The sequence below is a fragment of the Manduca sexta genome, chromosome 4, assembly GCF_014839805.1.
Source record: "Manduca sexta isolate Smith_Timp_Sample1 chromosome 4, JHU_Msex_v1.0, whole genome shotgun sequence".
NCBI lineage: Eukaryota > Metazoa > Arthropoda > Insecta > Lepidoptera > Sphingidae > Manduca > Manduca sexta.
In genome coordinates, this window is record NC_051118.1 from 4405712 (window position 1) to 4429269 (window position 23558).

Consider the following 23558-nt stretch of genomic DNA (forward strand, 5'->3'; position numbering starts at 1 on the left):
CGGATGTTCATAATATATTTAGAAAATAATTTATGGACACATATTTGTTATTAAGTACAGAAGCATAATATTTCGTTGAATTAAACATAAAATTTATAAAAGTTAACAAAGAAATATTTTGAAAGAAAAATAATTGTTAATCACAGATGTAAAACAACTAACAACAATATAGAATTTATTTATTAGTCAACGTTAAAAAATGTCCGCCAGGGCCATAATCAGCTCAAGGCTATTTGGTCATAGTCCCCCAAACGGAGCTAAACAAATTTTAAATAGATTTTTTTTCGTACATATTCGTGGATTTGGGTGGAATATGGACATAATTTTTAACGTTGACATTAGCAAAGGAAAAAGAATGATCATATTAATATAACAATTGGCAATGTCATGGTTTATATAACTTATGTTAATATCTAACAGAGATTTAACGTTATCATTTATACAAGTAATAGTATTTTAGTATTCATAGTTTGTCAAAAATCAAGATATAACGTTTCAAATGGGACTGAGCTAGTTAACGCATTTTTTTCTACATTTTTCTCTATATTATAACACATTATTCTGCACTGATGATTAATAGCATTATCTGTTCACGAAGCGGACGAATCCGGGATAACTCGTTACTATTAGTTTAAAATAGTTCACAGGATACATTATTTGGGTTTTATGTGGAATATACGCATGACCCCTAATTGACAATTAAAAATATACGATTGGGCCGCTAATATTTTTTCACGAGTAATGCCTTTTCTACCTACAAACAAAATTTACATTCGGTGAGCCAATATATCCGTTTAAATATATACAAATAAACAATAGAAATACCAACGAATACATAAATTATATATTAAACATATTTTATAACGTAAAATTCTAATTTCTAATTACGATCACATTATTTGTGACCCACTATATTACACCATTGGAAGACGTTGACCTCGTTGTTTTTCATACATTACATCTAATTAATATTATGCCGATATAAAATAATATTATTATACATAAACTTAACATTCTGTTATTTCGTTCTCCCTTTATAGAAATTTTAATTGCTTGATACAATCTATATGAGCAGTTTTTAGTTTCGAGACATTTTAAAATTGTATCCGTCTAAAACAGACTGGTCTAAGGTTAATTGTACCAAAATAATTTCCATACAGGGAGATTACTACTAAATCGTTCCTGTAGGAGCTATGGGACGTTATGATACACGTGTATAGTTAATATCGATTTAGATTAACAATTCCATAAAAAATCGTATACTGAAACTGCAGTGTTTGAAAACCAATTTTATATAATGAACTAAATTTTGTATATTAAAACGTAAATATAGAATTTAAAAATTATTTTATACAATAAATAACATAGTCTACGAGCAATTGAGCGTCGATCTAACCTAAACAGAAACGTGGATTACTTTCCCGCCAATATAAAGCCGATGTACGTCTGATATCTGTCTTAAAATTCGTGATCAAATCAAAATTACGTTATAAATAATATAAAGAAAGATTTGGCCAGATGTTCGTTACAATCAACATTAAAAAATCCTTAAGATGCCATTTACAAAACAATGGCAATACTCTTGTTTATTGTCAGTGTATATTTTTTCTGGTCAGGCGTTAATCTTAGTATATGTTATACCTAAAATAAACACCTCAGATTAACAGTCGAGTTGGTATTGACAGGGCCGTACTAAGGGTCAGACGTTAGGTTATATATTTAAATGTCGAGATATAGATATACGCGTATTTATCGAGACTAAGATGATGTGCATAACCCATCCAACTCAACTGGAACCTGAGGTAATATTATCTTATAACGTCATAGGTCAAGCGAAATTCGACGTAGCTTTCTACTGGCCTTTTCTAAGTCAGATAAGAAATCCGGCCACAGTTTTATGGCCTAATATCCAACGTTATACAAAACACTTATATTAATGCTATTAACAATTTTCAAATTTGGCTTGACCATGATTTTATATTTAGAACTATTCTATAAGAATGAGCAAAGATTCTAGTTAATATGAGCTGCAGGGATTACTTTGCAATCACTGAAGTAGGTAGGATGACTTAGGGGATATGTATCGTTAAAAGCAACTGCATAGGGTAATTACCTATGTAAAAAATGGATTAAAGTAGTAAAAGGGCCGCAACTCGTCCCGTATAGTCGCATAAGGCGATGTAGGGAGATTGCGGGGGTAACGCCCTAAGGGTTTAGGTTCCTTGCAGATTACCGTGCAATACACCAGTGATTTCATTTTGGAGCGTTTGGGCAAGCACCAATTCCACCACAATCCGACGTATTTTTATTGGTTTATTATAATGTTTTGAACATTTAGACCAAAATAAAATTAAAATTTAATTTCGCATGAATCTAACAGATTCGCAGCTCATATAACTAAATGTTAAATCTACTCTTACAATTTATGGCATATTTTTTCATTTTCTTATTTTTTGATGCAACTTAAATATAGCTAATTGAGCATCGACTTACAGTACAATAACTGTAACATACATATTTGGTTTAACTTCTACATTACATACAGCACCTTTCTATCACTGTGATATATGTTTTCGTTATATGCTTCAAATAAAATAGGCGGATTCGGTCGTAAGAAGGGGTTTGTGCCCCCACAACTGTGCTGAATCCATCCCTGTTAAAAATTAGAATATATTTTTTATGCAAGGAACTCTTCAGAAGGTATTTGTTATTCGTTTTGGCAATATTCGTGTTTTTTTTTACCCTTTGTTATGCATGACACATTTTCTTCTTTTGTCACGAGGAGAGTTAAAAGGATGTTTGGAATATCGCATAAAAAAGGTAAAAATTAGTTTCATAATAATTCGAATTATTTTTCTAGAATTAACTACTTACAAGAAATTTATATTAACGATCAATACATTATAGGTCATTTTGGAAAAAAATATAAAATTTAACCGCAATTTTCTAACAGCTATAATATATTTCATATATTTATATACTAATCTTAACAAATAATATATTAGGTACTCATTAAATTATTTTAATATTTAGATTCATCCTAAAATATTTTAAAGATCAACAAGAATATCATTATAAACATAATAATATAAAATAAAAAATAAACTAATAATTCATAATAAATCTTCAATTAATAAAAATATTTAAATATTTTCATTAGATATCACCGTTTCGAGACGTGGTTTTATTGCTTTTTGTTGATAAAAGTGATGCATCAATATTCGATATTTGTACAATAATACACTAAGATGTACGTTGTCTGTTAAATGAAAGTTGCAATAGAAAGAAAAGAGAATAGAATCAAAGAAAGATAAAGATAAAAAAGAAACGAAACATATCAATAAAATATTTCATAACAATTTTTAAATACATTTAAATATACCTAATTTGAATTTAGAGCGGCATTTTTCGTCTCGTTCATGCAAGTCGTTGATGGAAAGAGACGGCACGATCTAATTGACCATGAAGATAGGCCACTCAGGACACGCGGCCGGGGGTGGAATGGGGATAGGTGATCCCCCGCCGACTGACACGACTTCGGGCATCTGGAGTCAGGAGAGAGAAAACAATTACAAAGGCTACAAAAATATGTAAGAATTTTTATACAGAATTTATTTGTAGAATACGTTTTTTTGCGTCAGATCAAGCCACTAAAAATACACTTGTTACATCGTACATATTATGACGGCTCGGTAGCGTAGTTGTATTTCGCATGCGGCTATCGCAGTGAGGACTCGGTACATATCCCAAGTTGGGCAAAGTATCATAGGGATTTTAGGCCCAATATCAGTCTGGAGTTGTGCTCGGTAAATGGCAAAAGGCTATTACATGGAACTTAGTTGAAAAAATGAGGGTGTGTAACACCACTGCCTACCCATGGAAAGGTTTAACATGGTAGGTTTTTTTATATATTTTTGAATTGTCAATTTTTTCCATAATATTCTATCGTAACTAAACTCAATTGGTTTTGTGTTATACAGACAATAATGGACGTAGATACGCAAAAATGAAATAGTGAAGAATGAAGATTAAATCGTATTTTTGCTCATATATATTTTGTTAATAAAAAGTTCAAATTAACATTTTGACTCAGATGTTTTTACTAATGGAATATATAGACCTTGACTAGATCTATTTGGCATACTCGGCTCATTTTTGACCATATGGTTGGATTCTTTTTGCGTAACTACGTCCAATTATATTAATGTGAAGCTTACCATTGTTTGTGGGTGGTGTGGCGGATGGTAGTAGTGTGCGGGCGAGACAGGCGGCGTGGGGTACCCCCAGTACACGAGCGACGGCGGCGGCAGCGTCGGGCCCATCGCCGGATAGTAGTACGTCAGCGGACCTGCTCGGTGGTGACGAGACCATGAGTACCATTACACTTTAGTGGTAATTTAAAAATAAATTTTCTTATTTTTACTATGATCGGTAGTTTTAATTTTGATATATTTTGTAGGATTTAACGTTTTGTATTGTGCTAAAATAGTAATTATATTTTATATTTGATGCTCAATATGGGACTGTATTTTATAATTAGGCCATTATTTAATATACGTCAGTATTAGTTTATTACGCCCCGCTTATTTGAAATAAAGATAAAATAACCCATAAATAAAAAGTGTAAATATTTGTAAAAATAATCCCTCTCATGCTTTTTATTGTAGCCCTTTAATATTTTGTATTTCTTTTAAGGAACCATAGACGTATACTTTCCTAAATATTCGTTTCTCATGCATTTGTTAGTCACATATATTCTATAGATGTTTAATATCGATTTATTATTTAAATATAATTAGTTAAACAACGTGTAGAATATTATTAAGAATACAATAGTGTAAAGTAACAGACTGAAATCTATTGTGTTATTTGTCTTTTCATTATTACGAGTAACAATCTATATAACAAATTGTAAGAATCCAATTCAATGGACCTCTTTTTAGCTTTCCATGAAAATAAATGTAAATGAAGATTGAATAGGGGTTCCTAATTTTAAATGTATTTTATTGGAAATTAGATACGATATGCATATATTGTTTTTAGCGTTTAAATAAAATGTGTCCGAGTTTCTTCAGTTCTGTTCTTTATCACAGTGAATTAATTGACGCGTCTTCTACACGTTGAACCAAATATAATATTTGATAGTTTATACCTGTGCTTATACCTTACGCACCGAATTCGATAGCCCATAGGTACCTGCATAGAACCCAAATGAATTAAACACAATTACTAGGTTTCATACGTATGCGAAAGGAGAGATGCTTGGCTTCTAAAACCTACATATTTAAAATAAAGAACAAAAATCTTAAAGAAAACTCTATAGATTTTGTTCATTTACCAGGAGAACATGACTGTGAAGTAATCCATTAATAGCTATAATTCTAATTTTAAAAGCCAAGTACCGTGCCGAGGTAATAACAGACGCTCACGTGGTATTATAAAACATGATGTTACACTCACCGATTGGAACGCATTAACTGTCCACCACAAGCAGTGCACTTACACCGAGATACTGTTACACACGCCGCTGCCGCCGCCAACACCAAGCTTTCTGCGGACTTCACCAAACTTATGCACTCCTAGTACCCTAGTATGTTTAGCACCAGTTTTGCGACCTCAAATTCTAATGACATGTTGATGGTAAAGAGAAGGAAAATATTATATGACATGAATTGTTATTTTGTCCTATCTTAAATCTACTCTACATATCCCGGGGGAGGTTGGGGTTACACAGTGGTTTAAGTGCCAAAAATATTTTTTTGCAAATTTTTATTTTGACATAATATGCACAATAATTAATTTACCTGTAGGTTTTAAAAAACATTAAAATCCAATGAAAAGAAAATAGTTCAATATCCACCAGGAAAAAAGCATTATAAACCGAAACCCAAACGAACTTGAGGCCACAAAAATATATTATATGCGATACAAGAGATAGAATTGACGTGATCCCAACGAATGGTACATACTTACTTATCCATGATGACTCGATGCGTTCCGGCCACCCTACACCCATGAATGTATCCGCTAAGTTAAGCACAAAACTCGAGTCTACGACACACTAAGCTCTCGTCCCGTCCTCTGTCACCTTTCCATGCATTGTCCAAAGCATATGCCTATTACGGGAGTGAGGGACTAATGCCTGACTGTCGATAATTCGAGGAAAAAGCTTTTTAGGTTAAATTGCAGCGTGTTATTTTTCTGTGGTTGAGTATTCCTTGATGTCATCGTAATGTAGAATATTTCAATATTATTGTTAAAATTTTAATGGCTCAGCATAAGTCATTATCAGTGGTACTTGATCATCGAAGGAACTGTATGTGCGTTACCGACTTTACACGTAATCTCAAATATTTTTTGGGCTTCAGGCAATATTTTGATTCAGTACTTGGTTTTAAATTAGACCTACTTTCTAAACCAGTATACTTTATTACCTACTTTCAACAAACTTTATCCTCAAACAACCAACTCACAAACATAAGTCAGCCACTCGTTATTAATAACATGAATTAAGCATCAATTTGTGCTTACAGTGAATGGCCTCGTTCACCGAATGTTCTCGAACGTAAGTTTATACAGAGACCGTCATACTTGTCGACACTAACTTGCTCATAAACGTTTAAATCAGTTCCAAATTTTGTCTCTTTCACTCATAAGAATTTACTGTAAAATGAAAAGGGACAAAATATTGAATGCCGAGTGGAATGGGGTAAATAGAACATAAGGGTGATAACAAAATATAAATTGTAATTTTAACACTATTACGGATACGTGATAAAATATTGTTCATTATAGGAAATTAATAATACAAGTCGGTTTGCACTATAATGACGATGATTTTTAAATTTTTTGTCTTCCCCTGAATTATCTCCATTCCGATTTACGGTAATACTTAAATGTTTATGAGTAAGTATAAGTTAATAAGCATTAGGAGCAGGACAGGATATGATTGTGCCATTTCATTTTCCGATGCGTGAAGGAAAGTTATACTAATGAAGATATTCAGTTCAGTTGTGCGTATTTTGAGTTTGGTTTTAGTTCCTAGAATCTATAATGTGACTAATTTTATATTTTTGAGAAACATAATTATATGTGATCAATGATGTTTGTGATAAGTAGTAACTTAACAGTTAATTGTTAAATATAGTATCAGCTTAAGACGGGCCCACAGCTCGGCACGGACATCAGATGACGCTGGCCTAATGTATTAGCAGATCTCGTACATTGAAATTCTTGAATTATTGACTTTTAATAAATACCACGTTTATATTAAATATTTTACTAGATCTTTCTACGCCACTACTTAATACGGAATCCCAGTTTCGCATAGAAAGGGCAACTTACCTGTTATACACCCAATCACCGTTCGTATGTTAGTACGACATACAGACGATACTTGTCGATAAAAGCCGGTGTGTTAGTATAGCCCTCCTTCACTATCGCTCATACTAGAAGCTTATGGAATACAAAACAGCACAACCAGAGACCACAGAAACTCTCAATCACAATCTAACGATTTTAAATTATCGATTTATTTATATTTAAGTAAATACACTAAAATTAGCCAACTATATTAATTAAAAAATAAAAAGAAAAATTCATTACGTTTGTAACAAAACTGTATATCTAAATATAAGCTATCACTTAAAAAAAAACATAATTTTAATGATCTTTATTGGTTATAAGTACCAGTTATATCGGATTTGACATGAACAACCCACATTTAAGTCGCCTACGCCCACACGACCCCAGTCACTAATCACTGAGATATTTCAATAAAATTTAGTGTAAAAACAATATCCACATACTTCCAGACTTTATAAATACGAAGACAGAAATGTATTGATTTAGTTATACTTACGTGTGATTTTTTTATTCATAAATAAATAGATGATAATATAACGCCCATAGTCCATTCAGTTCTAACCGCCCCTATTCAGCATCACGGAAACATCGCATAAACCTTCCGTTGTCTATCACCCCAGAAAGAGAAGCAGAGACCAGAGACCCGTTTACACTAAAATTTATTGAAATACCAAATCAAAAGCGAACAGAATGGCTCAGATAGAAAGAAGGAAAGCTAAACAGTAAAGCTCTTAATGACTGGAGACTGCGTTTTGAGTCTTACCACCTTCATGATAAGTCCGTTTTTACAACATGCTGCCCCTATCAGTGTACATTTCACAATATACATTAGGTATCCGACGCGATGTGCTGTGGAAAATGTTTAAGCGGAAAACGCATGCAAGAACCTCCGCGGGACGGGCTATGTGGTTCGTTGGAAGCGATTCTATAGTTAAGGCGGTGATATCCATACAGGCCGGCAAAATTGTGTCGACTGGCGACGGTTAATACCTCTCGTAAGTTGACACTAGCAGGACGTTACTTCACTTACTATCATGGACAATGATAGTAAGTGGCTGGTGGATGGCAACCGCGGTCGTAAAAAAATAACCTTAATTCGACTAATTAAAATGTATTTAACAGATTTGTAATAATGTAAACAAATGCACCCCACTTATTATTTTGAAATCTGTTTAATTGTGTAATTCCGGAACGTGTTTAAACCGTGACAATACTGTATACGAATTTATTAATTTATGAAACGTAGGTAGTAGTTTGTTTATAAATTTAATAGCACAGTATAACTTAGTCCCCACTAATTTGGATATCGATTTTATCGTATTGTCCATAAATACCTTGACATATGGTATTTCTGCATCCAATGTTAAAGTTGTTACAGCCGTCCGGCTCCTAATTATTTTTGGAAGAGCATGAAGTCTATTTCATTATTTACGGTCACTAGCATCAAAGGGACATAAACTTACATTTTTATTGTGTTGTACCCGAAAATACCAAGTATAAGATTGCATTTTGATGATTGAAAGAAAAGTAGAGAAATCAAGAGAGAATAATAAAAAAGAAGACAATAAATGATATCAGAAAACATGATAGCATTAATTAGTTCATAAGAAATATAAAAATTGCAAAATGTAAGAAGGAATATTATCTTATTAAAAATGATCAAAATGTTTCCTGTGGTACAGCAAGTTGCTATTGCCCCATGTCACAATCGATGCTATAAATGTGATATCTACAATCGATTAGATGTTATCGATTATAAATTGTTAGAAATTAAATTATTGTTTTAAACTGTTCTCATCCCTCATGTTAAATCCTTTACAATATACCACTACAGATTCTTTGCAGTCTTCAAGTATAGTTGCTGGCAGTTTTACGGCTGTACTGCAAACGTTTGGTTTGACAAGTCAGTATGACATTTCGGACTGACAGTCAACTGCCAGATTTAAATCCACACTACACCCGACACTAACTATAGAATCACAAAACGACTACATATCCACTCTCGTAACTGCAAAACAGTCAAAAAACGCACTTCAAGCCCAAACATTAAAGTCGTTTTTTTCTTGCAATTACCGTACGAGAACAGATCAACCACCGTCCCTAACAGAAAGCAAGTCATGCTACACTATTGGTATATATTTAAGTATTAAAACATAAACGTGTGCAACACTTACCATTGTTACATGCACATTTTCCATAACACAACCCGCACGGATACATATTACAACAGTTTATTTTATTTCCATTAAACACATCATTGCATTTTATACTAACAGTGTGGTTATGGCAATCTTTAGATCCACATCTGGGTTACTAAATTATAGGTTTGGAGGGATTGTAGATTCTGTGGCTATTGAGTTTAAGTTGCAATTAAATCTTTGAGAAGCCAAACAAATGCACAGGGAAATAAATACCGTTATTTATAAATTTAAATTTCGAATAAAATCGGATGTGGTTTCGAATTTTAAACCAAAACTGACGGCTTGAAGTGTAATGAAAACTGACAGTGTGTCGATATAAAAATTGCCAACACCACACGGATTTAGAAACATCTGAACATATATTAGCCATAACACCGTGTATTTTGTGACTAAAAGCCCCATAAACCTATGTTTGTGATTATTGAGACAGTAGCAACACCATACAATGACGTTAACTTTGTATTACTCTTAATACGTTATCATTAAACCCTATTTGGAATATATGTTCTCGAATATTTGAACGAAAATCATTTATTCATTATTTCACTCAATATGATAAAATTAAGACGAGTCATTTGCAATAAAAATATTGTAGTGTAAAAATATTTTAATATCGTATCAGTCCAAACTGAACGTTGTAATTGATATCATATCTTAATTTTATTCGAGATATGGATTATCAAAACATTCGGAAACATATATACCAAACATACGTATTATAAATATATTTTTAATATAGACAAATGAATTAACTATGTGGTGTGAGGTAAGGACGATGACGTTAAGCTATGTGGGTATCATAATATGCATAATTATGTGTGAACGGACTTCTGTGTACGGATTTAAAGGAAGAGAAAGGATTGGGAGTGTGATGCCAACCTTACAACATACGCTCAAGCCAAACTGCCGAACGGAATGTCAATATGATTTGGAACGCCATGTTTAAATTTTGAAAATGGAATGCCTTTTGTGGGAATGTTTCGATGCCAAATTTAACGCGAGAATAACGTATTGTCAATGTGTTTTGGTTTGATAGAAAATATTATCGGCCAATATACTTAGCTTATATATTTTACTTAAACTAAAAAACAACGTCCGCTTGTAATAAATTGTTAGACGAGAATGCATTTTTACCTTGATTTATTTTCCGTTAAATCATGATTTTTAAACAAATTAAAGTCATGATGCCATTTTGATTTCATGATCTGGCTTACCAAGTATTTAGTAAATAACATATTAAAATAAGCAAATTCATAATGACGCTTTAGAAACGTGATTTAATATCTATGCGAACTGAACACGAATATTGCATCATACAGCCTAAAGCCTAGCACGAGACAGTGCGGAAGCAAAACGCAACAAATAAAAAAACACTTAATAATTAGTGCATTGTACTGACGAGTCATACTTAAGTATACAATGTCCCGAATACCTATATAAGTACTCATTCAGACTTTCGCTCAGCCTTGGATTGTTGGCAGAAACACGTCTTTTCATGGAATGTTTACATTATAATCACAACATCATCTGATCACACAAGTAAGCCTATAAAATATCTTTATAAATCTTAATTCATATTCACTTAAAAACTTAATGACATCTCAACAACGCATAGAGTGTATAAATCAACAATCGATAAGTACTAACTAATAGCTGCATGTCAACTGCCACGATTAGAACTTACTTTAATAAATTCATTATTATTACTAAGAAAAAAAAATATCAAAATCCGTCAAAGGCACATCGCGGTTGTTATTGAGCTTTTATTTTGTCATTATTTACCCTGTTTGGTTACGACTGCCGCTTGGCGCGTGGACACAACCTTTCTTGTGAGCGACTGCGTTGGTACTGCGCTGTTTGCGACCGCAGCGCCTACAGTGGTGAAATGTGGAACTAAAATTGACCAATCATCTGGCATTTGAGACTCGATTTGGCTTATAATTAATAATGTTTCAATTGATGATTGTATAGAAAATAAAGGGATTTTATCAATTAATGAGCTTAAAAATAACGATAACTGAACGTCTCAAGTTTAATAAAATTATTCGACATATCGAACGTATCTGAATCAGTGAGGCACGGAAGTGACAACGCAGTCAAAAGGTCACGAATTTTCACCTTTCAATAGCTCAGGTACCGAGTATTCAAATAGGCCGCGGTCTAGTTGTTGAGCCGCCACGGCAGCAGCGGGTACGTGGGGAACATGGACAGCGCGGCCTGGTACTGCGCGTTCATCGACGCCGGCAGCGCCGACAGCGCCGCGCCGTAGTCCGTCGGCAGCGCCGTCGGGATCGCGGTCGGCAGAGCGTTCGCGTACGTCGGCAACATCGGCGTCGAGTTCGCGTACGAGAAAATCGGCGAAGTGGCGTTATAAGTGAACACGGGCAGGGACAGGCCCGGCGCGATCTGCTGCGGCATCGTGTAGGGACGTTTCGCGGGCGTAGTCTCCGTCGGCGTGAACGCGCGCTCGTACGTGCGCTTGGTCGGCAGGATGGTCTGCTGCGGCATCAGCTGCTGGATGGGGTAGGAGGCGGGGTGGGGGTGCGGCGAGGGGGAGCGCAGCGCCGCGTACGCGGGCAGGAGCGGCACCATGGGCGGGCGCAGGGAGGCGAGGAGCAGGTTCTCGTGCTGGCGCGCGAGCAGGCTCTGCTGCGCGATGTGGTGCGCGAGCAGGCGCGGCGCGGGGTGCGCGGGCGCGGGCGCGGGGGGCGGGGGGGACATCAACGTACCGGGCGACAGCACCTTCGGCGACGTGGCCGGCGTCACGCCGCCGGTCAGCACCATGTTCATGTCGTCGCCGGAGCACTGGAACACCTGCGCCAGGACAGATTGAACTCACATAATACATACTGCATTTATTTTACTAATATCTACATAAATAAGTACTAGTATACAGATTGTCGTCTATTTACGTGCTTTTTATTGTCCAAATATGGACTTGACCAAGACTCAAAAGGTAGATTCGAATTATTTCCAAGAAAACGTCTACTGGTCCGTACAATGTTTTGGTTAAACCCCAAAGATAACTTTAACCAAGCATTAGTCAATCAATCCACAAATACATCTTCAACTATCCAATATCCCATCTCCTATCCCAAAACCATACCGTAGATCAATAATAAAATCAAAATATTTTATCCCGATCCATTATCGCTATCTATTTATTTAAACCTGGTTAATAGTATGACATCGCACCTCTATGTACCGCTGCTTCTTGCCGAAGGTCATGTACCGGTGGTGCTTCTGCTGCGCGCACAGGAACGCGCTCGCCTCGCTATCCATCTGGATGAACGCCTCGCCGCTGGGGTGGCCCTGCAACAATAATAATCCTTTAAAAAATAATGCTTTGGTGGATTTATATTGCGGTACGACTGCAGTGTTTATGTCTCGGGTTCGATACCTGGAATGGGCAGTGATATTAAGTTTTTCTAATCAATAGAAGCCTGGCAGTGATGGGTTTTTCTAATCAATAGAACCATGACATTTATGGGTTGGTCTAATCAATAGAAGCCTGGCAGTGATGGGTTGTTCTAATCAGTAGGAGCCTGGAGTATGGAATTTGTGTCCAATATGGTGATAGGTTCGTCCCTATCACATCACTGGACGGAATACACAACAGCAAGTGCACTAGTTGTGCCTCTGTCTACCTCCCTGGGGGATAAAAATGTTGAATGTATCTAAAATAACACGGGAGTACTACATTTTTGACTATCCGTTATTACTTAGTAGAAATAACAAAACAATGTTGACCTTTCCTTATTAATCACATACAACAGTTACAAAGCATAATTTTGATGTCATATGAAATCAGTGTCTGTAGAAATTGCGACGTAGCAAGGAGGGCTGCTGGAGTACTATTCGATGAGGGATAACTATTCTTGCTAATCACGCACTGATCCCGTATGAAACTAGTGTTTGTAAGAAAAGACGTAGCAAGGAGGGGTCATGGGGAACTACCCGATGAAGAGCGACTACCCCTGCTAATCACGCACTTGTATTAAAAATCTTCCAGACTGTCGATTCCGGGAATGTGCATAATTTGGTATAGTGCGGTGTGCAACTCAACTAGTATTTCTCATATGATTATTTTAGTCGTAATATAAAGATAAAAAGTATAAATCAATTAAGTTTTTATTTAACTTCCATAGCAACAAAGTTTAAATTATTATTGCATAATATTGTCCAGGAAATAAAGACATTATTCCGAAAAATACACGATTCTCCATAATCGTTAATGTCTCATCCGCTACCAGTGATCGTCCTGAGTCGAGGTTCGTAACCCGTTAGTGGGTCGCCCTCAGCATGGTCACATATTTTTTAAGAGTTTCGAGTGCCTAAAGCACTCACCCGAAAGTCCGGTGTTTGTATAAGAGGCCGTTCATGTATTACATAACGCAATTTGGAGGGGAAGGGAAGGTGTAAAACGTTACAGGCGCAGGAGGAGGGCGCTGGTTTCTAGCAACGCGATATGTAACATTGGATTTTTTATTTTAAAACAATAATAAGGGTATTTTAGCGATTTTCCGGTACTTTGCGAAAAAAAATATGTAATTTTAGAGTTACATAACTTTTGGAGGGGGGGACGGGAGCGTACAGGAAAACGTTATGACGCGTTGCGGGGGTGGGGGATCAAAAATCTTCAAAAATTGCGTTACGTAATACTTGAACGACCCTTAAGCCTGGCAACGTATTGTCAAAAAAAAAACACGTGTCTTTAGAGATTTTTAAACATAAAATAAACGAAAAAGTCGCGAGTAATAGCCAGTCTTACACTATTATTTCAGTCTTTCGTATGCCGTCATGTTTAGTATTTAGTCCAGCTGTGACATTGACAGCGGTCGTTCAAATTGATTCAGTGACAGCATCCATAATTCTATGCTTATTATTGCGCCGCGTGCTAGGTTTGTTGACATTAGATGGGTCTAACTAGGTTTCGGTCTAGATTTTATATTGAGCCTATTCATTGATTCAGACTTTAGATTTATGTTTGAAATGTTTGATTACGAAATGAAGGCATTTTTTATGTCTTGGTTATTGACGCGTTGTAAAATTTTTTAATATTATTTGTTTATTTATATGAACTCGTTTGCTATTATTTATTGATGGGACTAGTGACTGCTATTAATATCACATTATATCCCAGACTAGCTTTTGCCTGTGAGCACATCCATGTAAATAAGTTTTGCTCGAATAAATATTTTTCCGGTATAAAAAATACCCTATAGCTCTCAAGAGTAATGTATTCCTATTAGAGAAAAATATCACAATCGGTTTAGTATTTCTTGAAATTAATGCGTTCAAACAAACTAACAAACTCCTCAGCTTTATATATTAACTAGCTTTTGCTCGTGGCTTTGCCCGCGTGAAGGAGTTTTCCGGGATAAAGTACTGGTATATATTTTCCAGCGATAGAAGTAACCATCCCAGGGTATTAAACTATCTCCATAGCAAATTTAATAAAAATCCGTTCGGTAGATTTTGAGAAAATCGATAATACAGACAGACAGAAAAGGGGACTTTGTTTTATAATATGTATAAATAAAGAACAGAGGTTGTAACCACGATAAAAACTATTTTTAAACAATGATGACATTGACCTATTACAATTAACCTCATACCTGAGCATTGTAGACCATGTGGACTCCTTGAACAACTATATTTTTGGCAAACTCCTCCAGGAATGTCAGGATGTGTTCCACCTGGAAAATGATCATTGCACTTTAATACTCATTTTACAATCTTCACTCTACAACTATAGCGGCGATAGCCTAGTTGGTTGTGGAACGGACTGCCGAGACGAATGTCCGCAGGTTCAAATCCCAAGGGCACATACCTCTTTTTCTAAAATTATTTGTGTATACTTTGTGAACTATCGCTTGCTTTTACGGTGAAGGAAAACGTCGTGACGACACCCACATACCTAAGAAGTTTTCTATAGGAATTTTGAGGGTGTGTGAAGTCTACCAATCCACAGTAGTCCAGCGTCGTGGACTAAGGCCTAATCCCTCTCAGTAGTAGAGGAGGCACGTGCTCAACAATGGGACAGTATATAATACAGGGCTGATATTATTACTCTACAACGGCTTCGAAGAGTTTAGTCTACTTACCTTAGTCTTGTTATTGGGAGGGTGTTTGTATTAGCTAGGATATCGACCACTATACACATACAGTCTTACTTATAAACTTGTTTTCGCATTAAAGGTGGTTAAGAACTGCTTATATAGCTGTCAAAAACATCGCCAGTTTCCCAGTTTAAACCTTATTAAGAGGCAAGATGGCGGATTTTGATTTACAGCTGATCGAGTAAATTTGTGATTTAACTAAACATAGGTTTGCGAAATTTTTATAAGTAAGACTAATAAGGAGCCGTTAAAGTTTAAACTTTAAACTAGTAAAAGCTAAAAAAATTTGTATTTTAACTGTCCCATTATAATTATCATCATAATTACTAATCTCTGAACATTACATAAACTTTGTCCTGATTGGTTCATTTTCATCATGTATCCGAAGATATTTATTTAAAGGAATCAATGAATACTTGACCTTGAAAAAAACATTATACTGTTCAAAATGCTAACCTGGGCCTCATACGGCAGTCCACGCAACCTCACGCAGTCCTTCGCGGTGCCGGACGTGATCACGTGTTGGGGGACAAGGGCCACGGGGAGCAACCCCTCCGCGGGGGCGACCGATCCCGGCGCCGTCGACGGAGTACTGCTCTGGCTTGTACGCGTTTCGAGCGAGCGGTTAAGTACCTATAATTTTGAAATTTATTTTAGTTAGATTTTGAATTGGCATGCAAAAGTTTAAAATATCTCGAAGATAGGTACTAATAATAATAATAAAAAAAAATATTACAGCTACTTTAATAACGAAGATAATGCTAAATTATGAAAAAAAATAACAAGCAAAATAATATAGTATGCACTTGAATAAAAAGTGCAAAGCCATAAAATCGATATCATTACATTCTGCGAATTATCGAAGACTCACCGATACTCAAGGGCTGGCTATAACAAAGCAATACCATTTTACCATCTCGCTAATAAAGGTTATATTCGGTTACCATTAACAATCTCGCAGACGGCTGTTTAATCCGTTACCTTGGATTACCTTTACCAAATATTTTTTGATGTTCTATACATCTAAACAACACATTATCAATCCGATATTAAACCGTATTTTAAACACCAACAGGGTAGTTATTGTTACTGTGTACTTAGGCCATGTTAAATAACCGACATCAAAAAGAGGGTAATCAATTATATACCACTTAATTTTTTTGTTAAGCGATCATGTTTTACCTCATTCATTGATACTTTAGGGGTATATTAATAGTTGAAAATCAGTCTCGCTCTTAAATGCGGTATCGCAGAGACGCTGTCAAATTAACGTCAGCATCTTAAGATCGATATTCAAAATTTCAAATCATATAAGTCAGCTCATGATGAATTTTGATAGCTGATTTATGCTTATTTAACAATGTCGATTTAGCTGAGATCACGCACTTAAATGATACAATGAGTTTTATTTATTAAATATTTCAATACATTAATTTTCTACTCAAGATGTTACTCAAAGGTGAGATTGACTTACTAATACGGCCCTTAGACTTCAAAGACGCTCTCAATATCAAATAGAATTTATGATTCATTGTTTAAATATAAGAAAAACTTACCTGCTGCACTTCAGCTGTGGTAGACCTGAACAGCTCAATATATCTAGTGCCAATGAGTTTGCGATGTCTCGAGAGGGCTTTGGGAGCGTCCTCCTCCTTGGCAAAGAGGACGAACGCATCTCCAGTCGCGCGCCCGTCCGCCCTCCGCACGAAGAGAACTCCCTCCGCGCCATCCAACACTTGGACTGGATCGTCTCCCGTTGTGAAGAAGTCCAGCTAGAAGAATTTGAGAGATATTTTTTGTAGGCACCGCAAAGTGATTAGAGTACTGATGCTAGGTGAAATGAAGTCCAAAAATATCGAATGAAAAGTGATAAACATCTCCGAAGTAAGATTTATTAGAAAGGGTTCAAAAAAATTCTAATCAGTATCAGAGTATACGGGCTGCTCAAGTCCGGGATTGCTAGCGCTTAGGTACTTGAAGAGGTCTACACTCAATAGGCGATAGAGTAGCTACTTGAGGAGCTCTACGTTCAACAGTCGATATTTGGTAATTCTTGACATAAAATAATTATAACAAAGAAATTAAATTATTACATTTACATTTTTTTTACAGTTTAAAGAGTTAAGCATTAGCAAAGCCAGAGCAGGGACCCCTATAGTGACCAGTAAATTTTGCATTTCGTATGCTCTTGTATGTAATCAAGAAATATCAAGCAAAATTGTTCATCATATTTTTATTGGACCATCATACTTTTCTTTCATTCTACATCGTGTGAATATAGCTTTAAAACATTGTACTTACAACTTGTTGCGGCGTGGCGTCGTACGGCAGTCCACGCATGCGCACTATAACCTGCGCACCTCGCGAAAGGAAAGCCGCCGCCTCGCATGTCGCTCCACCAGCTACCGAGAGGAAGTCGTCGCCGCTCGCACGGTACACCTATTGAGAGGGCAAACCATTATAACCTCAGCAAGTATCTTCGCGTTGGTAAATACTGGCGGCTCTGATCCGACGCTCCTTCCTCGCACAGGCTGAAGTTAGTCACGAGTGACACAGTTTTATTGATTAAAAGTTGCAGACTAGATTATCGATTGGTAATAGCGGTAGGGCAGGTCAGTCGCATACGAACTGCTGTACTAGCACCAGCGAGTAAGATTTTGAAGTGAAGTGGGAACTGGACGGCCGAACCTTTTAGAAATGCATTTAAAAGCGAATCAACAGGACGAAGAAATGAAACTACCGTCAGGTACAATATTGATGGATGAAGAAACGTACCAATTATGGTTGACTTTAAAGAATTCAGCAAGACCATCAACGCAGCAAATTGAACAAACGGCAAGACTTTTGCAGAATTATTTACGACCAAAACCTTCGATGGCAAATAGGTACATATTTCGCAAGAGAAAACAACTGCACGGTGAATCCATCGCGGACTACCTCGCCGAATTGGAGAGATTGGCAAGACGTTGCAATTTTATAGCACTAGAAGATCAATTGTGCGATCAGTTTGTGTATGGAATTAAAAACGAAAGTACAAGGCAATGTTTATTAGCAGAACAGAATTTGAATTATACAAAGGCGGTTTCAATGGCAATTGCTCTTGAGGCCGAAGAACTGAGCGACGGTGACGATGAGCCGCCGATGTAAAGAATGCAAAACATCAGGAGAAATTTAAAACTACAATACGATCATGAACATCTTTTGGCGATTCAAAACATCAAAATTAACCTTCACTTACACTTTGTATACATAAATGTATGGCGGACTTAATGCTGAGGGCATTCTCTACCAGTCAACCTTTGGGCGATGCAGAGATGAAAAATATAGGTATGTGTTAAAAAATAATAATATGGGAGGAAAATATTTTAAAAATAATATAGCAAAACATAAAAATATAACTAAACGGACATAATCAATATATATTGAGTGGGAGTGCATTCCAGAGAAGAATGGATTGAATTGCAAAGGCAGAGTGAGTAAAGTCGGAACTTGAGTGGAACAATTAAGTAGAAGATTGTTTGAGAAGCGAAGGTTTTTACCATGAGTACTACTTAGGTACTGGAATTGAGCACATAGGAAGGTGAAGTGGGAAATGAAAGTAATTCATGTGTAGTTTATATTAGAAAACGGACCTGCGAAAAATTTACCTTAAAGTCAGCAAATCCTTCCGACTGAACAAAAGGGCTAACAAACAAAGCGGGAAGCATTAGTGAGCGTCGTTCCTAGGAAATATGCAGGGGGAGGCCGTGCTGGACAAAGAATGGCCAAATACAAACCACGGACAACGCCATCTAGCGACAGTAGTATACATATAGTGACGTCATTGTATCTATTCCTCATGTAATCATTTGTATTATCTGTGACACTCTCTTTATAAAATGTATGTAAGTTAAAGGATCTATTTTCTTTTTAAACCATATTTATCATAGTATGTACTCAGTAGATATTCCAATGTGTGTAGAAATAGATGCGGAAGCCCTAAAGTCATGTCGGATTAACCGAAGTTTTTATGACGGCTCAATGTAATCCATATTTTCCTTCAAATAAAACATTTCATGTACGTATTTCCAATAATAATATACAATATTCGTAGTTGAACAGTGTTTGATTTATTCTTTCTTTATGCATCCCTACTTTCACTTCGGTTTACCTATTTTCCCTAAAAGGTCCCCGTATAAAATCGTTAATAAAATAGTATCGTTTAACAGTGGTACTCAAAATATCCCGCATAATTTTTCAGATAATTGGCGTTATTTGTGCCGGCTTTGGCCGCGACCTATACGTATTGACAAATGTAACACTATCCGAACGAAAATACCCACTAAGAACATAAGTTCGATATGGCATATAGCCACTATATGTTAAAGTAGATTTAGATCGAATATTATTATATCGGATCATGTATAATCAAAACAGCATTTAACTATTAAAATTAGATATATATTCAATATTATAACCATTTTAACACGTCTGTTATCTTATATGTACGTTTATATTGGAATTTACTAGATCATGTTTTAAAGTAGAGAAAAGACAAATAAACGTTGTACTGGAACCACGTCTTTTATTTGTTATATCTATACTGATATTATAAATAGGAATAGTTTGTGAGTTTATTTGTTTGTTTGTAGGGGCTAATCTATGGGAATTAGGGAACCGATTTTGAATATTCTTTCACTGATAGCAAGTTACATTACTCCTGAGTTTTATAGGTTATATTGAATGCCGGGAAAATATAAAGCGGGAATTTTACTCCGAAAATACTTTTTTACAAACCTTTTTTTTTTAAATGATTTCGAAAAAAGAATGACGAGCGTTGTCGAAATGTTTTGCTATGCATAAAAGGCTTACAAATACCATTGTGGATCACAATTTGCGTGGCAACCCTAACAATCGAATATCAAAATTTATAAAGGTACGAACGGGTTGAGTCATATCGATTAGGCTGGCATTAAGTGCTCCACTCACAACCCTAACGCAATATGGGGCTCTACTCCCTTCGGGAGGTATATACGACATTCAGCATTGCTTTATCAGACTTTATTTAATTTCATTGTCTAAACTTTTATTGCTAAGTGTTAACTAAATAGAAAATGTTTTTATTTTCGCTATGTGGAATTTTATGGCCTTTGCGTCATAATATCTACTATGAAAATGAATAACAGTAAAAAAGAACGCGCGTCATGTTTGTACAACAATCAATCACAACACGACATAAAATTAATCAACTGGGTATTCAACCCAGTACCCTCATTTTAGAGAAAATGCAGTTTAAATTAATTTTACTGCTTTATCCTCATACTTTTAAGACTGTGTTTACTTAGTTACTTCATATTACAGTTAGTTGTTCAAGTAGATTTAAGTATATTTTTACTTCGGCAGTACGTCGCGTGCCACTGGACAAGTTGTTCTATCTATTTTTTTTTACTAATTATGCAACAATGGATTTTAGATTTATATTTATCATATTTTTAACTTAGTTAGCGACACTTTCATATTATAAACTCTATACATTGCACGAACGAATCCTTTCTAGCCAAATTTGGGCCATACAGGCTAATCTCAATTACAATCAGCCAGGTATTATAGTGATGTTATTATAGTGTACAAGAATGTGAATACATAGGTGCACTCTCTTTTCCTTTACTCTCATAGTTCGGTGGGACGGCAATCCGACATGACCGGAGAGAGATTAGGCGCAGGACCGACGGCTTTACGTGGTTTCCGAGGCACGGGGTATCACACCGCCAACTTCCTGATTCCGAGCTGCGACTGAGCAATTTTTAAGAGGAAAAAAAACCCAGTCACAGTTACATTTTCCCGACCCGGTATTCGAACCCAGTACCTCGTACTCGTATTTCGTACGCATTATAACTTTGCTATCAAGGTATTAACTCTATTATTAAATAATTATAGTTGTTACCTCTATGTATCGCGGGCCGATGTGGTGCTTATGCCGCTTGAGCGCCATGTCTCTGTGCTCCTGTGAGATGAACCGCACCAGCGCCTCGCCGTTGCGTCGCCCCTGCGGTGACAGGCAGAGAGCTACTCCACCCCTGATTAACACACCAAGAAGGTTTTTTTTATATGTGCTCAGTAAACTGATCCACTGCACCTAATGGTAAGTAAGGTGAGACTTGTTATCACAGCAATAGGGGACCGGCCTATGCTTGATTTTGTACATTATTCTATATGTAATGGTTAATAATACGAAAAAGAAGCACTCCTGCGAAAACTGCATCACAATTGGTAAAAAAATGAGCGAGTAATTCATATTTAAAATATTGTAACGTGCAGAAGTGGGCGCGATGTGGGCATATCGCTTCATCTCTTTTTTCGCACGCGTCGTAATTCCCGATGACGTCACATGTGGATATTTCGTCTCTTTTCTTTTTCTTGTTAATTACCCTTCCACCGAAATTCAAAGACTTATAACTTGTTGATTTTTTACCGGATTTTAATAATTCCTTCTGTGTTATAATTTATATTATGTAAATATTTGATAATAGTAAAGAACAAAAATGAGTCCGGTACCCTATGCTCCGTCCTTAGATAAATAACGTCTATGAATAAGGGGGTAAGTCTTGTTTATCTCAAAAGGGCTCTTTATTCTAATTGACGCAACATTTCGACAGCTGCAATTAACAGTACGTTAACTTGAAAACTTTACAGGAGAGACGTTTAAAGTGAAAAATAGGATAAATTTTATAATAGAGCTTTCTTGATGAGCGTTTAATTCAAGAATTTTTCATTTTATGGCAAAATAAACGAGATTTTGTAAGTTTATAAAAGATAAAGAAATAATAATCTTGCTTTCCAAATTAGCCGAAAGTCGACGTAGCGTATTGTTAATTGCAGCTGTCGATTTTAAAAAAAGGTAATAAAAATATATACGTACTTTGCAACATTGAGTCCCCTGAAGAATTTTGCGATGTCTTGGTCGGAAGACTGCCACGGCAGACCTCGTGCGCGAACTATGCAGTTGCCGTCTATTTCATCGTCTTTTGAGCTGTAACAAACGAAAATATATCATAAATTATAATATACAGGGTCCTTTTTACATTGCGTTAATAAATTAAACCATGTACTTGTTTTCTTGAAAACTTTACAAATTTATTCTAACCATAGATGTAAAATAAAAAAATTGTAAGTTTCGAACAGAATAAATATTAATAAAAAGTACTTTTATTTTTTTACTGAAGTCACTACTGATACACGAGTTTGTCAGATCTGCAAACATCATATTTTCAGTCCGATACACACACACACACACACACACACATTCTTATGGAGAATTCTCACTTCTCAGGTATGTAGGTTTCCTTACGATGTTTTCCCTCAACGTTAATAAGAACTATAATTGACGAATCTATTTATTAAGATATGTATAATTATATGATATACATATTATGATTCTCTCGTAACAGGATGACGTAAGCGCATACAGAATAGTCGATAGTTCTGTACAGCTGGAGTATTTAGCGGATTTGTAATCTGTTATGATAGGTATAATATGTTTGATATAATTAAACTATTATTGTTCATTTCTTATTATTGCTTTCAATGATAAGACGAGCTTGCTGTTCGCCTAATAGAAAGCGATACGACCGCCCATAAACAGTAGAAACACCATTCACCACCTTGAATTACAAAGTATTGTTTGGTATTCCACTGCGCTCGCCATCCAGAGACGTAAGATATTAAGTCTTATTATGTCCAGTAGTTACCCTAACTACAAAGATCTTCACACCGGAACACAACAGACTACACACTGCTGCTTGGCGGCAGAAATAGACATTGTGGTGGTACCCAGGCGGACTCTCACATATGAGAGACCTACCACCAGTAAGCTTGTGTAACGAGTCCAATT

At 35.9% G+C, this 23558-nt stretch overlaps 1 protein-coding gene across 1 annotated transcript in view; it reads right to left on the reverse strand.

Moving 5' to 3' along the window:
• Positions 1-7502: 7502 nt before the first annotated feature.
• The window catches only part of LOC115443018 (RNA-binding protein fusilli), a 173842-nt gene continuing 157786 nt past the window's right edge, over positions 7503-23558 (reverse strand). The window contains 8 exon segments of the mRNA XM_037441051.1: positions 7503-12380; positions 12762-12878; positions 15185-15265; positions 16145-16321; positions 17245-17460; positions 17990-18127; positions 21612-21744; positions 22587-22697. Of these exon segments, the coding sequence (XP_037296948.1) occupies positions 11727-12380; positions 12762-12878; positions 15185-15265; positions 16145-16321; positions 17245-17460; positions 17990-18127; positions 21612-21744; positions 22587-22697 (1627 nt within the window). The 3' untranslated portion in view covers positions 7503-11726.